Source organism: Gigantopelta aegis, chromosome 15 (assembly GCF_016097555.1).
Source record: "Gigantopelta aegis isolate Gae_Host chromosome 15, Gae_host_genome, whole genome shotgun sequence".
Taxonomy (NCBI): domain Eukaryota; kingdom Metazoa; phylum Mollusca; class Gastropoda; order Neomphalida; family Peltospiridae; genus Gigantopelta; species Gigantopelta aegis.
The window spans coordinates 45,285,428-45,303,187 of NC_054713.1; the positions used below are offsets into that span (position 1 = coordinate 45,285,428).

Genomic DNA, 17,760 nt, shown 5'->3' on the forward strand with positions numbered 1-17,760 from the left:
TGAAGACTATTATAACATGTTTAACAATTCAATACTAATGATTAATTAATCAGTGTCCTCTAATGGTATCGTTAAATCAAATTTTAGCGTATTAACAAAAATGCTTGAAATCATGTTCTCTTATTATTTTTGTTTTAATCCAGGTTTCTGCAGAACGGATTCCAGAGTCGTTTCTGGCCACCTACCAGATCCACCCTTCCTACAAGTACTCAGAGAAACACTGCCTCTGGGTGGAGAAACTGGACAGCATAGCAAACCTCCCGCCACCCCACCCTCCCCCCACTTCCAGGGAGGAGATCTTTAATCCCAAGGATTATAGCGAGGTTGACGCGCGAGCAGATACGGTAATTGGCAGACGACAAAACGAAGAAAACTAAATTAAATGTGTACTCTCAAAGATGCATAAAAAGTTAAAGTTTGTTTTTGTTTAACGACACCACTAGAGCACATGATTTATTAATAATCGGCTATTGGATGTTAAACATTTGGTAAGTCTTAGAGAGGAAACCTGCTACATTTTTTCTATTAGTAGAAACATATCTTTTATATGTACCATTCCACAGGCAGGAGAGCACATACAACGACCTTTTATATACAAGTCTTGGTGCACTGGCGGGGACGAGAAATATCCGTTTGGGGCACCGATGGGGCAATGTTGTCAAAATGACCAAAAACGTTTTTGTTTTGTTTGGTTTTTTGGTCTTTGTGAAATGTAAAAATTTATATCTTGAAGTACATGCCCATAAATTATTACACCCAAATGATTTCATTTACTATTTGTTTTAATTTTTAATTTATATTCTTTCAAATTACAAACACAAAGATGACCGTCTGGTTAACACAGTTTGAATTTGCATTTTATCTCCATAGTAACAAACATCTGGCTGTTATTGTAATGAACAAATAATGAATATTTTGTATGTAATTTATATTTTTGTTAAGTATATTTGCACTGCATCATGAGATCGGAAAACAGTGGATTAGGCCCCCGCAATAAGAGATGGACAATGTGATTCATAACCCACAAGAGAGAACTCTTTGTCTTCGCTTACAGGCTCCCCAAAGCCTACTGAAACAGCCGTACCCTGACCTGGTGAAGTACCTGACGAATGACTGTAAGAGTGCACTGGCGAGGGTGAGGATCATCTACCGGTGGATCACGTCCATACAGGTGGACCAGATGCTGCTGCCGCAGTCCCAGCCCGATCCCAACACGCCGTACTACCAGCTGTGGCGCATCAAGAACCAGAAGGGAAACTACGCCCAGCTAGTCAGCATCTTGTGCAGGTTAATCTTTCGTTCTCTCTCTCTCTCTCTCTCTCTCTCTCTCTCTCTCTCTCTCTCTCTCTCTCTCTCTCTCTCTCTCTCTCTCTCTTTCAGTTTTGTCTTTGTCTCTGTGTCTGCCCTCCTCTCTCTATCGGTTTCATATAAATGAACTCTGGTCATTAGTTTTCTCTTCTTCTTCCTCCTCCTCCTCCTCCTCCTCCTCCTCCTCCTTCTTCTCCTCCTCTTTCGCCTACTTTGTTTTCTTTTTCTTCTCAATCTTCTTCTTCCATTTCTTTTTCTTAGTATTTCTTCATCTTCTACTTATAATTTTTCCCCTCCTGTTTCTTCTTGTCGTCTTCTTCTTCTTCTTTCTCTTTTGTTTTTCTTCTTCTCCTTGTCTATCTTCTTCAATTTCTCTTTCTTCCTCTTCTTCATCATCTCGTCTTTTTTCTTCTGGCCATCAAAATTCTTCTTTGTAACACACGTCTTTCATGCTAGCAATGGTGCGGATACGTTATTTTGTTCTCTCACTAAGTTCTTACAAATTCACGTCAATTATTGTAGACTGTGCAGCGTTATCTGCGTCATCATCCACGGCAAACTGAAAGGCTCCAACTACGACGTCGGCCAGACGATCGACGACAATGTCCACTACGGAGAATGGAACGCTGTGCTCATAGATGGAAACTGGCGACTGTTGAACGCTTACTGGGGCGCATGCGCGGTCGGAAGTGATGGCGGTGACGAGTGGCTAGATACTGGAGACGATTCCCCTGACAATGGCAGTAGAGTCTCGAGGAAGAAGTTTGTGTACACGTGTGACGAGAACTATTTTCTCACCGACCCCAGGCAGTTGATTTCAACTCATCTTCCTTTCGTCGAGGAGTGGCAGCTGAGGGCAGAACCCATCACGCCAGACAGATTCGAAGAGATGGTTTTCCTCAAGGACAGATTTTTCGATCTCGGTATGTCGGTTCTGTCGCACCCTGAATGCGTCATCAAATCTGCTCGTGGCGAAGAGGAGATATTCTTTCAGATTCCTGAAGGGGAAGGGTTATATCATTCTTACTACTGTTTGTTATTCAGACAGGAGACGAAAGGGGTTCCTGGGTTTTCGCCCAAATACGACCGATACGTCTTCATGCACAAACCAAAACCTGATATACTTAGCATCAAGATTCGGTCGCCTGTGGTCGGGATGTTTCGTCTGGAGCTGGTTGGCAAGGACAAGAGGATCACAGAACCCGGATACGATTACGACTGGATAGCAGTTTATAAACTTGTTTTCAAAAGAGCTAAAGACAGGTGTATTCCGTTCCCGGACACCCCGGATAACGGGTGGGGTCCTGGCATCGAGACGATAGAAACGGGGTTGTCTCCCATTAGTCACCTGTGTGGATTCGTCAAGGCGGGAGAAAACGGAGAGGTCGACATTATGTTCGAAATTATAGACAAAGAAAAAGTGGACAAGCTGAATTTTTCTTCCGCACTTTCAAGAGGTGGGACAAGGGAGGTAAATATCAAGGATCGAGTGGTGCACAGATACGTGGACAACAAATTAATTTTCAGCGTCAAACTTCCGAAGAAGGGAGAGTACTCTCTGCGTCTGTCGGCAACCAGTTCTAATGGCGAAGAAGGGGAGACTACTGCCGAAAAGAACGTCTGTAATTATATGATCAAATCTGCCCAGAAAATAGCTCGGCCGAGTTACCCGCGAGGCTTTGAAGGCAAGATTGGGGAGAAACCCGCTTGCCGTGAATTAGGTCTCGTTCCTCTGTCCCACCCTTCGGGCATGATCTATACGGAAACAGACGAGGTGCAGGTGTCTTTCAAGATGACGGAACCCATCGATTACTCTATGTCTCTCTTCGGAGCCGAGATCTTGGGATCCGACGCTAAGCAACTGGTCACGGAGTTTGTCGAGGACAACGTCATCACGTACACGGTGCAGCTACCCAAGCATGGTAACTACGGCTTGAGGTTTGTAGGAAAACCCAAAGACGGAGAGTGTTTCGAGTGTGTAGTTGATTACGTCATCGAATACAGGGTTCCCGAAAACGTGCCGAGCAGTCTGCACTCACCCTTGACCCCGCAGATCATCAGACTCAAGCTGTCGTCTGCTACCACAACGACAACGAGCACGCCGGCAGAGGAAGGTGAGTGAAGAGAACTGATGATGATGATGATGATGATGATGTTTCATAATGATGTTTGTTGTGATGGTCGTGATGATTATGGTGGTGGTGATGATGATGGTGATGATGATAGTTCATAATGATGATGGTTGTGATGATTATGGTGGTGGTGGTGATGATGATGATGCTGATGATGATGATGATAGTTCATAATGATGATCGTTGTGATGGATGTGATGATTATGGTGGCGGTGGTGATGATGATGATGATGATAATGATGATAGTTCATAATGATGATGGTTGTGATGGTTGTGATGATTATGGTGGTGGTGGTGATGATGATGATGCTGATGATGATGATGATAGTTCATAATGATGATCGTTGTGATGGATGTGATGATTATGGTGGGGTGGTGATGATGATGATGATGATAATTCATAATGATGATCGTTGTGATGGTCGTGATGATTATGGTGGTGATGATGATGATGATGATGATGATGATGATAGTTCATAATGATGATCGTTGTGATGGTCGTGATGATTATGATGGTGGTGGTGATGATGATGATGATGATAGTTCATAATGATGATCGTTGTGATGGTCGTGATGATTATGGTGGTGGTGGTGATGATGATGATGATGATGATGATGATGATGATAGTTCATAATGATGATCGTTGTGATGGTCGTGATGGTTATGGTGGTGGTGGTGATGATGATGATGATGATGATGATTATGATGATAGTTCATAATGATGATCGTTGTGATGGTCGTGATGATTATGGTGGTGGTGGTGGTGATGATGATGATGATGATGATGATGATGATGATAGTTCATAATGATGATCGTTGTGATGATTATGGTGGTGGTGGTGGTGATGATGATGATGATGATAGTTCATAATGATGATCGTTGTGTTGGTCGTGATGATTATGATGGTGGTGGTGATGATGATGATGATGATAGTTCATAATGATGATCGTTGTGATGGTCGTGATGATTATGGTGGTGGTGGTGATGATGATGATAGTTCATAATGATGATCGTTGTGATGGTCGTGATGATTATGATGGTGGTAATGATGATGATGATTATTACCTGTTATATATCGAATTATGGTTAAGTTGTTCTAAGCATGGACATGATTATTGTAAGAGATGGTGAATAGAAATGATGACAGTAATGTTCATAATAAGCATGATTATGACGATGATGATTATGACGATGATGGTGATGACGATGATGATGATCATGATGGTAATGGTGGTGGTACTGATGAAGACGTTGGTGTTGATGGTGATGGTGGTAATAATGATAATGGTGATGATACTTTTGATGGCTGTGGTGGTGATGATGGTGATGGTGGTGGTGGTGATGATGATGATGATGAATGTATCAAAGATTAAATTCGACGGGTGCTTGCCTATCTCATTCTTTTGCTTCTACCACCACCACCACCACCACCACTACTACTACTGCTGCTGTTAATAGTACTATTACCACCATCGGAAAGTTTCCCTTTAACAAACTTATAAACAAAGGTGGCAATAAAGATGGTATTGTGTTGTGTTGTGTTGTATTGTATTGTATTGTATTGTATTGTGTTGTGTTGTGTTGTGTTGTGTTGTGTTGTGTTGTGTTGTGTTGTATTGTATTGTGCATTGCATTGCATTGTATTGTAATGTAATGTAATGTAATATATTGTATTGTAGAGACAAAAGCCGCGCAGTTTGCTAACAGAATCACGTTGGCAGCAGAAGCTATGGATGAGCCAGAATTGCTGAAGACTATAGTCGAGCTCAAAGATCTAGCTAAAACATCCCCGTCACAGGTTACCAAGGAAACTGACAAGGTTGATGATAAGACAGACAAGGTTGATGGTAAGGCAGACAATGACACGCAGAAGGCGATGACGTCACAGCAGAAGTCGGTGATGACGTCAGAGCAGGTGGCAACCGAGCTGAAAAAAGCACAAAGAGAACTTGAAATTATCCAGGCGAGGAAAGGTAAGGCAATAAAGTCTGGAGGTCATAAAGGTTTATGAACATTAAATATTTATTGGCGGGAATAGTAAAGCATGGAGGTGTTTATGAACATTAAATATACATTGGTGGGAATAGTTTTAAAAAAACAATGACGGTTTTGTGGTTGAAGGAAAGTAATTTCACCTGGGCCTCAAGGTCAAAGAGAACTTGAAATTGTTCAGACGAGGAAATATATTTTGTAGGTCGAATCTCAATCTCAAATCATAATACTGTACATGGCCATGACCGTATCTCTGCACAATACAGAGTGGAATGGGCATTTGGCAAAATAGTGCTTGATTCTATGAATCTCTGTCTATTGTCCGAACCAAATTGTTAACAACTACAAAAAATTACTCTCCTACCTTTAATTGTCGTTAGATTTCCTTCAAAGTTTGTCCAGACACAAATTGCAAAAAAACCACTACAAATATACAGATTCCACACACGAGACTGCAACGATGTCGCCGATATTGTCTTTGCTGAGATTGCATAGGGAAAAATATATGCAGTTTTCTGCTGTCTGCCATGTTGCTTGTTTATGGAATACTCTACAAAAGGGGTGAAAGCCTCCAAAGAATGTGACACAATTACTATGAAATCGATGATCTCTAGTGGTATCAATAAAATAATAATAATAGTAATAATAATAAAAAATAATAATAATATGACGTCATCACGTTTCCTTTTATATCATAACATGTTATGACGTTGTTAGATTAAGTCCTATCCTTTCACCCCTCTTGAAGAATATTCCATAAAAAGTCAAAATGGCAGCTGATACCAAATTACATGCTTTTTTCCCTATGCACTCTCAGCGAAGTCGATATAGGTGACATGGTTATCATCTGGTATGTGGAATCTGTGTCATTGTAATGGTTTTTTCAAGATTTGTGTCTGGACAAACTTTGGAGGAAATTTAACGGCAATTAAAGGTAGCAGAGTAATTTTTCGTAGTTGTTAACAATTTGGTTCGGACAATAGTGCCTCGTCTACAGGAGGACAGCCACTCACGAGCAGATCCTTTACTGGAGATTGCATCCCTCTTGCACCGCCAAAAGGAGGACTGCCACTCCCAGACTAGTTTACTAAATCAAAACTACGTCGTTCATACGTAAGTGTGTAAAGCGGTTCTGTGCTTCATACTTGCACGAACGTCAAACATTATCACGTTCAGTAAATAAATGAAATTATTTTAGCAGAATGATGGAAGGAGAGTTTCAAAATATTTGCTAGCGGAACGGCAAGCAAACCTGCGCCCAGTCGCAAAGTAGTAAACATGTTCTCTAGCCTGGTGTATACGCTTCACTATAGCAGGACAGCATCATCTGCCGAACGTTAGCGTTGTTTGCGATTCCTGAACGTAAACTAGATCCATGTTAAGGAAGGCGAACGATCGCTGTCGTTCGCTAGACTGTTTTTTCCTTTAGGCTTAACGATAGATAAATGTCATATGATAGCCGTTGCAGTTTAAAATTGATCTTTCCACAGAACTCGTAGAAGCCATTAACTCACGTGACCTGAAGCGTCTGACAGCGATAGTGAACCTGATAAAAGAGAAGAGTTACGAATCGTACATGGGGGATGACATAAAGACGGCCAAGAGATTGATAGAGAGACTGAGTCACATCCACCGACTGTGGCATGACGTCATGCAGCTGGACCAGACCACTATTGCTGAACTGAAGGGGTACGCCGCCCCGCCAGAAGCGGTCCATAGTGTTCTGATGGCAGCATTTCTTCTTCTTGGGAACTTCACTGATGAAACAAAGGTTAGACTAGACCCAATAGTCCATTTGCACTGAAGTCAAATTACAATAATTTATTGGCCAAATGAATTTTACAAGACTTGTCACGTTCTTCATCAACAGCAGGGCCCTTGCTTATACAACTTTTAGTCTACACTCCATATCTAATGACGTCATACGGATATACTTTGTATGCCGTTGCCATGGCGCTAGAGTATCAGACCCTTTTGCTAGAGTTTTGAGTCCAGACTGAAAGTTTTATAAGCATGGGGCCTGTCATGGAAGTATTTAGCTCTCTAATAAAAACTTGAACACTTCGAACGTTAATCGGGTATGATACTGTTTGGTTTACTGTTACCTATAACTCTCTGATCGTCGAGGCTGTTACAGTTCAGATTATTACTCGTGTAGGTAAATATTTGATATGTCTCCGGCCCCGTTCTTATAAAACGTTTAGAGTCCAGACTCAAGACTAGTAGGATCTGACACTTTAACGCCATGGCAACGTCATACAGGTTGTAACGTATTAGAAATTGGTATCTAGTTTTATAAATGATATGTCGTGGTTTGTAATATACTGTCCGATATATAAATAATAGTACGTATTATACTATGTGGTGTGTTCCAAGTAATGTCCTCAGTGTTTAACAATGAATAAATGAACGAAGGAAGGAAGGAAAGAAAAAAGAATAAATGAATGAACGAACGAACGAAGGTGTATGTTTTCTTCAAGACTAAATATAGTTAAATTCTGTTACTTGTATGATTTTCAGGACTAAATAGGAATAGATACATTCTATTACGTGTGTATTTTTAGGACTGGGAATAGATACATTCTATTACGTGTATGTTTGTACGACTGGAAATAGATACATTATATTGCGTGTATGTTTTTAGGACTGAAAATAGATACATTCTATTGCGTGTATGTTTTTAGGACTGGAAATAGATACATTCTATTACGTGTATGTTTGTACGATTAGAAATAGATACATTCTATTGCGTGTATGTTTTTAGGACTGGAAATAGATACATTCTATTACGTGTATGTTTGTACGATTGGAAATAGATACATTCTATTACGTGTACTGGAATAGATTTTAGGACGTGTATGGACTGGAAATAGATACATTCTATTGCGTGTATGTTGTTAGGACTGGAAATAGATACATTCTATTACGTGTATGTTTTTAGGACTGGGAATAGATACATTCTATTGCGTGTATGTTTTTAGGACTGGAAATAGATACATTCTATTGCGTGTATGTTGTTAGGACTGGAAATAGATACATTCTATTACGTGTATGTTTTTAGGACTGGAAATAGATACATTCTATTACATGTATGTTTTTACGACTGGAAATAGATACATTCTATTGCGTGTATGTTTTTAGGACTGGGAATAGATAAATTCTATAACGTGTATGTTTTTAGGACTGGAAATAGATACATTCTATTACGATACATTCTATTGCGTGTATGTTTTTAGACTGGAAATAGATACATTCTATAACGTGTATGTTTTTAGACTGGAAATAGATACATTCTATTACGTGAATGTTTTTAGACTGGAAATAGATACATTCTATTACGTGTATGTTTGTACGACTGGAAATAGATACATTCTATTACGTGAATGTTTTTAGACTGGAAATAGATACATTCTATTGCGTGTATGTTTTTAGGACTGGAAATAGATACATTCTATTACGTGTATGTTTTTAGGACTGGAAATAGATACATTCTATTACGTGAATGTTTTTAGACTGGAAATAGATACATTCTATTACGTGTATGTTTGTACGACTGGAAATAGATACATTCTATTACGTGAATGTTGTTAGATTGGAAATAGATACATTCTATTACGTGTATGTTTTTAGGACTGGAAATAGATTCATTCTATTACGTGTATGTTTTTAGGACTGGAAATAGATACATTCTATTACGTGTATCTTTTTAGGACTGGAAATAGATACATTCTATTACGTGTATGTTTTAGGACTGGAAATAGATACATTCTATTGCGTGTATGTTTGTACGACTGGGAATAGATACATTCTATTACGTGTATGATTGTACGACTGGGAATAGATACATTCTATTACGTGAATGTTTGTAGACTGGAAATAGATACATTCTATTGCGTGTATGTTTTTAGGACTGGAAATAGATACATTCTATTACGTGTATGTTTTTAGGACTGGAAATAGATACATTCTATTACGTGAATATTTTTAGACTGGAAATAGATACATTCTATTACGTGTATGTTTGTACGACTGGGAATAGATACATTCTATTACGTGAATGTTTTTAGACTGGAAATAGATACATTTTATTGCGTGTATGTTTTTAGGACTGGAAATAGATACATTCTATTATGTGTATGTTTTTAGGACTGGAAATAGATACATTCTATTACGTGAATGTTTTTAGACTGGAAATAGATACGTTCTATTACGTGTATGTTTGAACGACTGGAAATAGATACATTCTATTACGTGAATGTTTTTAGACTGGAAATAGATACATTCTATTACGTGTATGTTTGTACGACTGGAAATAGATACATTCTATTGCGTGTATGTTTTTAGGACTGGAAATAGATACATTCTATTGCGTGTATGTTTGTACGACTGGAAATAGATACATTCTATTACGTGAATGTTGTTAGATTGGAAATAGATACATTCTATTACGTGTATGTTTTTAGGACTGGAAATAGATTCATTCTATTACGTGTATGTTGTTACGACTGGAAATAGATACATTCTATTACGTGTATGTTTTTAGGACTGGGAATAGATACATTCTATTGCGTGTATGTTGTTAGGACTGGAAATAGATACATTCTATTACGTGTATGTTTTTAGGACTGGAAATAGATACATTCTATTACATGTATGTTTTTACGACTGGAAATAGATACATTCTATTGCGTGTATGTTTTTAGGACTGGGAATAGATACATTCTATAACGTGTATGTTTTTAGGACTGGAAATAGATACATTCTATTACGTGTATGTTTTTAGGACTGGAAATAGATACATTCTATTACGTGTATGTCTTAGGACTGGGAATGGATACATTCTATTTCGTGTATGTCTTAGAACTGGGAATAGATACATTCTATTTCGTGTATGTTTTAGGACTAGAAATAGATACATTCTATTACGTGTATGTTTTAGGACTGGAAATAGATACATTCTATTTCGTGTATGTTTTAGGACTGGAAATACATACATTCTATTGCGTGTATGTTTTTAGGACTGGAAATAGATACATTCTATTACGTGTATGTTGTTACGACTGGAAATAGATACATTCTATTACATGTATGTTTTTAGGACTGGAAATAGATACATTCTATTACGTGTATGTTTTTAGGACTGGAAATAGATACATTCTATTACGTGAATGTTTTTAGACTGGAACTAGATACATTCTATTACGTGTATGTTTGTACGACTGGAAATAGATACATTCTATTACGTGAATGTTGTTAGGACTGGAAATAGATACATTCTATTACGTGAATGTTTTTAGACTGGAAATAGATAAATTCTATTACGTGTATGTTTGTACGACTGGAAATAGATACATTCTATTACGTGTATGTTTGAACGACTGGAAATAGATACATTCTATTACGTGTATGTTTGTACGACTGGGAATAGATACATTCTATTACGTGAATGTTTTTAGACTGGAAATAGATACATTTTATTGCGTGTATGTTTTTAGGACTGGAAATAGATACATTCTATTACGTGTATGTTTTTAGGACTGGAAATAGATACATTCTATTACGTTAATGTTTTTAGACTGGAAATAGATACATTCTATTACGTGTATGTTTGTACGACTGGAAATAGATACATTCTATTACGTGAATGTTTTTAGACTGGAAATAGATACATTCTATTACGTGTATGTTTGTACGACTGGGAATAGATACATTCTATTATGTGAATGTTTTTAGACTGGAAATAGATACATTCTATTGCGTGTATGTTTTTAGGACTGGAAATAGATACATTCTATTACGTGTATGTTTTTAGGACTGGAAATAGATACATTCTATTACGTGAATGTTTTTAGACTGGAAATAGATACATTCTATTACGTGTATGTTTGTACGACTGGAAATAGATACATTCTATTACGTGAATGTTGTTAGATTGGAAATAGATACATTCTATTACGTGTATGTTTTTAGGACTGGAAATAGATACATTCTATTACGTGTATGTTTTAGGACTGGAAATAGATACATTCTATTGCGTGTATGTTTTATTAGGATTGGGAATAGATACATTCTATTACGTGTATGTTTTACGACTGGAAATAGATACATTCTATTGCGTGTATGTTTTTAGGATTTGAAATAGATACATTCTATTGCGTGTATGTTTTTAGGACTGGAAATAGATACATTCTATTACGTGAATGTTTTTAGACTGGAAATAGATACATTCTATTACGTGTATGTTTGTACGACTGGAAATAGATACATTCTATTACGTGAATGTTGTTAGGACTGGAAATAGATACATTCTATTGCGTGTATGTTTTCAGGACTGGAAATAGATACATTCTATTGCGTGTATGTTTTTAGGACTGGGAATAGATACATTCTATTACGTGAATGTTTTTAGACTGGAAATAGATACATTCTATTACGTGTATGTTTGTACAACTGGAAATATACATTCTATTACGTGTATGTTTCTACGACTGGAAATAGATACATTCTATTACGTGAATGTTTTTAGACTGGAAATAGATACATTCTATTACGTGAATGTTTTTAGACTGGAAATAGATACATTTTATTGTGTGTATGTTTTTAGGACTGGAAATAGATACATTCTATTACGTGTATGTTTTTAGGACTGGAAATAGATACATTCTATTACGTGAATGTTTTTAGACTGGAAATAGATACATTCTATTACGTGTATGTTTGAACGACTGGAAATAGATACATTCTATTACGTGAATGTTTTTAGACTGGAAATAGATACATTCTATTACGTGTATGTTTGTACGACTGGAAATATACATTCTATTACGTGTATGTTTCTACGACTGGAAATAGATACATTCTATTACGTGAATGTTTTTAGACTGGAAATAGATACATTCTATTACGTGTATGTTTGTACGACTGGGAATAGATACATTCTATTACGTGAATGTTTTTAGGACTGGAAATAGATACATTCTATTACGTGTATGTTTTTAGGACTGGAAATAGATACATTCTATTACGTGAATGTTTTTAGACTGGAAATAGATACATTCTATTACGTGTATGTTTGAACGACTGGAAATAGATACATTCTATTACATGAATGTTTTTAGACTGGAAATAGATACATTCTATTACGTGTATGTTTGTACGACTGGAAATAGATACATTCTATTGCGTGTATGTTTTTAGGACTGGAAATAGATACATTCTATTACGTGAATGTTTTTAGACTGGAAATAGATACATTCTATTACGTGTATGTTTGTTCGACTGGAAATAGATACATTCTATTACGTGAATGTTTTTAGATTGGAAATAGATACATTCTATTACGTGTATGTTTTTAGGACTGGAAATAGATTCATTCTGTTACGTGTATGTTGTTACGACTGGAAATAGATACATTCTATTACGTGTATGTTTTTAGGACTGGAAATAGATACATTCTATTACGTGTATGTTGTTACGACTGGAAATAGATACATTCTATTACGTGTATGTTTGTACGACTGGAAATAGATACATTCTATTACGTGTATGTTTGTACGACTGGGAATAGATATATTCTATTACGTGTATGTTTTAGGACTGGAAATAGATACATTCTATCACGTGTCTGTGTTTCAGGACTGGATTAAAGTGCAGGCGTTGATGGGTAAAACTGGAAAGGAGTCCTTAAAGCGACGCCTGGAGGACTTTAACCTTGACTCTGTTGACCTTGACATTGCTCTGGGTGCTCGTGACCTTCTACACGGTTGTACGCTCGACGAAATCCGGATTGTTAGCGCAGGCGCAGCGACCTTCTTTGTGTGGGTGAGAAACTTTATTCGAGTTTTCTCCCATTCCAACCAATGCTCAGTGTCAAAGATTGTCCTGGTTTTTTGTTGTTGCTTTTGTGTGTGTGTGGGGGGGGGGGGGGGGGTTGTAGAAGTGCATATAACAGAGCCCTTGCTGTTATTTGATAGTGCAAACTTATGTGGTTATTTATCTTTTTAGACTAAAAGTATTATCAACGAAATTTGGGCTTATCACGTGACTGATAATGTATTGTTTCTATTTTTAGACTAAAGGAATTGTTAAATAATTCAGACTCGTCACGCAACTTTTTTTCAATTTTTAGACTAAAGCTATTGTTAACAAAATGCAGATGCGTTACGTAGTTTTTAATTTGTCGTTTCTATTTGTAGACTAAAGGTGTTGTTAACGACATTCAGACTTATCACGTGACTGATAATGTGTTGTTTCTATTTTTAGACTAAAGGTATTATTAACGAAATTCAGACTCGTCACGGAGAAGACGTCCACAAGGTCAGACCAAGGACGAAAAATTCTAAACCATACAAGCGATCCAAGAGGAGAAAATCAAGTATAGTGAAGAGCAGATTGAGATAATCGCAGACTTGAGGAGACAGTACTCCAGTCAGCATTCCGTCGAGGGTCAAAGTTCAATGTGCACCTAAGTTTTTATGATTCCTTAAATACTGCCACGCCTGTCATCATGAAATGACGTTTCATATGGCCAGTTAATTCCTTTAATTTAATGTCAAGTAGTTTTAATGTGCCAGGCACAGTTGTGCTTCAGTTGTATGATATTTCATCTGGTCAGTTAATTCCTTTAATTTAATGTCAAGTAGTTTCAATGTGCCAGGCACTGTTGTGCTTCAGTTGTATGATGTTTCATCTGGCCAGTTAATTCCTTTAATTTAATGTCATGTAGTTTCAATGAGCCAGACACTGTTGTGCTTCAGTTGTATGATATTTCATCTGGTCAGTTAATTACTTTAATTTAATGTCAAGTATTTTCAATGTACCAGGCACTGTTGTGCTTCAGTTGTATGTTGTTTCATCTGGTCAGTTAATTACTTTAATTTAATGTCAAGTATTTTCAATGTACCAGGCACTGTTGTGCTTCAGTTGTATGTTGTTTCATCTGGTCAGTTAATTACTTTAATTTAATGTCAAGTAGTTTCAATGTGCCAGGCACTGTTGTGCTTCAGTTGTATGTTGTTTTAACTGGTCAGTAAACTTCTGCAATTTCATTTGAAGTCAATGTATCAGGTCAAAGGTGTGTGCAGGACGTTTAACAGGAGGGGGGACTCTGGACTGTGGCGACCTGCGTTTATAGGGAGTCGAGTCATGCTGCTCCAGAAAATATACTGAGAAAAGAGAAAATTGATTGAGAAGGGAGGGGTTTCGACCCTGAAAACCCTCCCCTGCACATATGCCTGCAGACAGTGCCGGAATTATAAGTGGGCAAAGGGGGCAATTGCCACACCCCCCCCCCCCGCCAGAGGGGCCACCGAGACTAAGGACTTCCTTGCTAAAAAATTGTTTTAATAATTATAAAATTAGTTCATTTTTGTATTTGTCATGTAATGTAATGTCTAAGTTGAGGGGCTCCCGAACCTGAAGTGCTCCGGGCCCCTGCCCCAGGCCCCCCAAGGTCTAAATCCGGCCCTGCCTGCTGACACACTATGCTTTAACCGTGTGTTGCGTCCTACTACGGACCTAGGGCGGTCGGAGACGCGTCCCCACGTACTGAACGAACCATCGTACTCACACTCTTCCCCCACCACATTGATTTCTGATTTACTTTAAGGGTGACGGGTTGTAGTATTTATATCCGTGGTGTATATGTTGATTAAACTGCTGCGAGTAGCTGTTTTAGCATTATGTTAATATTGTCGTCTGTGGGACTTGATTTAGTGAGTATACACCCTGCATTAGTTAAATAGCTACATATGTTAATGTGTCGTCTATGGGATTTGATGTGGTAGTATATACCCTGCAATAGTTAAATAGCTACATATGTTAATATTGTCGTCTATGCGAATTGATTTGGTGGTGTACATCCCGCAATAGTTAAATAGCTACATATGTTACTATTGTCGTCTGTGGGAATTGATTTGGTGAGTATACGCCCTGCTTTAGTTAAACAGCTACATACTATTATGTTAATATTGTCGTCTATGGGAATTGATTTGGTGGTATACACCCTGCAATAGTTAAATAGCTACATATGTTTATATTGTCGTCTATGGGAATTGATTTGGTGGTATACACCCTGCAATAGTTAAATAGCTACATATGTTTATATTGTCGTCTATGGGATTTTATTTGTTGGTATACACCCTGCAATAGTTAAATAGCTACATATGTTAATATTGTTTATGGGATTTGATTTGGTGGTATACACCTTGCAGTACTTAAATAGCTACATCCGTTATTATTGTCGTCTTTGGCACGTTACATGTCACTGGCGTAGGAAGCGAGGGGGGGGGGGGGGGGGGAGGAGGGGGCATGTGCATGTATATAACATAGTATATAACACATACATACAATGTATATATGAATTCATCGTTTCTAATCGTTCATGTGTTGTATGTAATGCTCCCTTCACATACACGGATTTTTCTTAAAAGTCCTTACGGATCGCACAAATTCACGGATCCTTACGAGTTGGCCACTTTTACAACCGATTTAAGAGTTGTTACGAGTTATTACGAGCTATTTACGGATTATTACGAGTTATTACGATGTATTTACGGCAAAATTCCACGATTTGTTACGAGTTGTCACGGATAACTACGAGCAACTTACGAGCTTTTTACGGATTGTTACGAGTATATTACGGAATGTTACTATTCATCGAAGCTTTTACGTGTTAGTTACGACCTGTTTACGTGTTGTTACGAATAGTTACGAGTTAGTTACGACTATTTACGAGTCCTTACGATTTTTTGCCAAAAAATATATTAATCTTGCAGCTTTTATACTTTTCCCCAAATCGTAAACAATACGTAAGAATACGTAAAGTATACGTATCTATTCGTAAAGTACTCGTAACTACACGTAAAGTGCTCGTAATAACTCGTAACAATCCGTAAAGCCATCGTAACACGACCCGAATGAAATCGTAAAGAACACGTAAGCACTCATAATAATCCGTAAATAATCCGTAAATAAATCGTAAACTAACCGTAACAAATTGTACAAAAAATTGTTACGAGTCATTTACGGATTCTTGCGAGCAGTTTACGGATGGTTACTTGTTGTTGCGAGCGGTCTACGATACTTACGGATTGTTACGAGTTATTTATGGAAAAATCAATCCGTGGACAATCGTAAGAAGATTTTTGACATGTCAAAAAAATTGCCTCTCCTTTCACGGATCCTTAAGAGTGTCTGCGACTTGTTGCGAGTTGTGACGAGTTATTTACGGATACCAGCGAGTTATTTACGGATGCTTGCGATTGACTACGAGTTAGTGATCCGTAAGGACTCATAAGAAAAATCCGTGTATGTGAAGGGGGTATTATTTATGTGAAATAGAAATGGTACTCCAGAAAGTAGAGTCAGTGAATAAATTATATGACGTATTTCAATTTCTTACACACCCGTTGGTGAGAACACCATGTGTTATTTATGATTACACATATTTGTTAACACATGTACGTGTGTTAACAATTTCAAGACATGCGACTGGCTGCTCCTAGGTGATGACCAGGTCACCATTATCATACGTCCAATAAACAAACAACGCGATAGAAATCGATTACACTGTGACGTTTAGTTAACCTGGCAATCATGTCTGTGACGCGTAAGTCAGCTTCAAGTGCAACGGCTGTAAATACCTTATATATATATGAGAGAATATATTTGAACATTATTTATACACGCGATGTCAAACGTCCTCATCTGCTTGAGACATGCGATCGGATATTTTATATTTTATGTATGTTTACAATCTTATGTATATTTATATATAGATGGCTTTCTGATAGGCCTACTGTTACTTATAACAAGGAATAAATGTCTCAAACCATGTTGTGTTTTGTGTGGATTTTTGTTCTTCTTCTTGTTTTTGTTTTGGTTATGGCTAACCGTCTTTTTGTGGCATTTGTTTGTGGGTTTTGGTTTTTGGCTGTGATTTTTTTTTTTTTTTTTGATTTTTTTTTTTTTTTTTTTTTTTAGATTTGAGGTGGGGTGGTGTTGATGGTTTTCGGGGAAGGGTGGGGGTAGGGTTTTTTTGGTTGTTTGTTTGGAGGGAGAGAGGCAGTTTGGTTTCGTTTGGTTTGTTTTGTTATTGATGTTCTGGGGGGGGGGGTTGTTTGGGGTTTTGTTTGTTTTTTTATTCTGTGTGGGTGTGAAACTTTGTTTTACCAATTTAAATAAAATAAAGGATGGAAATGGGTGTTTGTTTTACGACTATCCGCCAGTTTATTTCCGTTTGTCACATCAAGGGCGACCACTGTGTCTGTCCCAAATGTCATGTCTGAGCAGATTATCTGAGATCATCACAGGACCAGGGGTAACAA

At 37.6% G+C, this 17,760-nt stretch overlaps 1 protein-coding gene across 1 annotated transcript; it reads left to right on the forward strand.

Annotated features, from left to right (window-relative positions):
* Positions 1–940: 940 nt before the first annotated feature.
* On the forward strand, positions 941–16,951 carry LOC121389855. The gene is made up of 7 exons (XM_041521502.1): positions 941–1,287; positions 1,831–2,013; positions 2,056–3,422; positions 5,122–5,415; positions 6,925–7,205; positions 13,070–13,255; positions 13,697–16,951. Exons 1-7 carry the CDS (start codon positions 1,001–1,003, stop codon positions 13,832–13,834), a joined length of 2,736 nt encoding a protein of 911 aa, XP_041377436.1. The 5' UTR covers positions 941–1,000; the 3' UTR covers positions 13,835–16,951.
* The last annotated feature ends 809 nt before the right edge of the window (positions 16,952–17,760 follow it).

Bases quoted from the DNA above. Each gene is read 5' to 3' on its own strand.
- LOC121389855 (XM_041521502.1), top strand. From the start codon at position 1,001: ATGGACAATGTGATTCATAACCCACAAGAGAGAACTCTTTGTCTTCGC. The intron at 2,014-2,055 runs GTGGCTAGATAC...CAATGGCAGTAG, and splicing joins GGAAGTGATGGCGGTGACGA to AGTCTCGAGGAAGAAGTTTG. The intron at 7,206-13,069 runs GTTAGACTAGAC...TCTGTGTTTCAG, and splicing joins ACTTCACTGATGAAACAAAG to GACTGGATTAAAGTGCAGGC.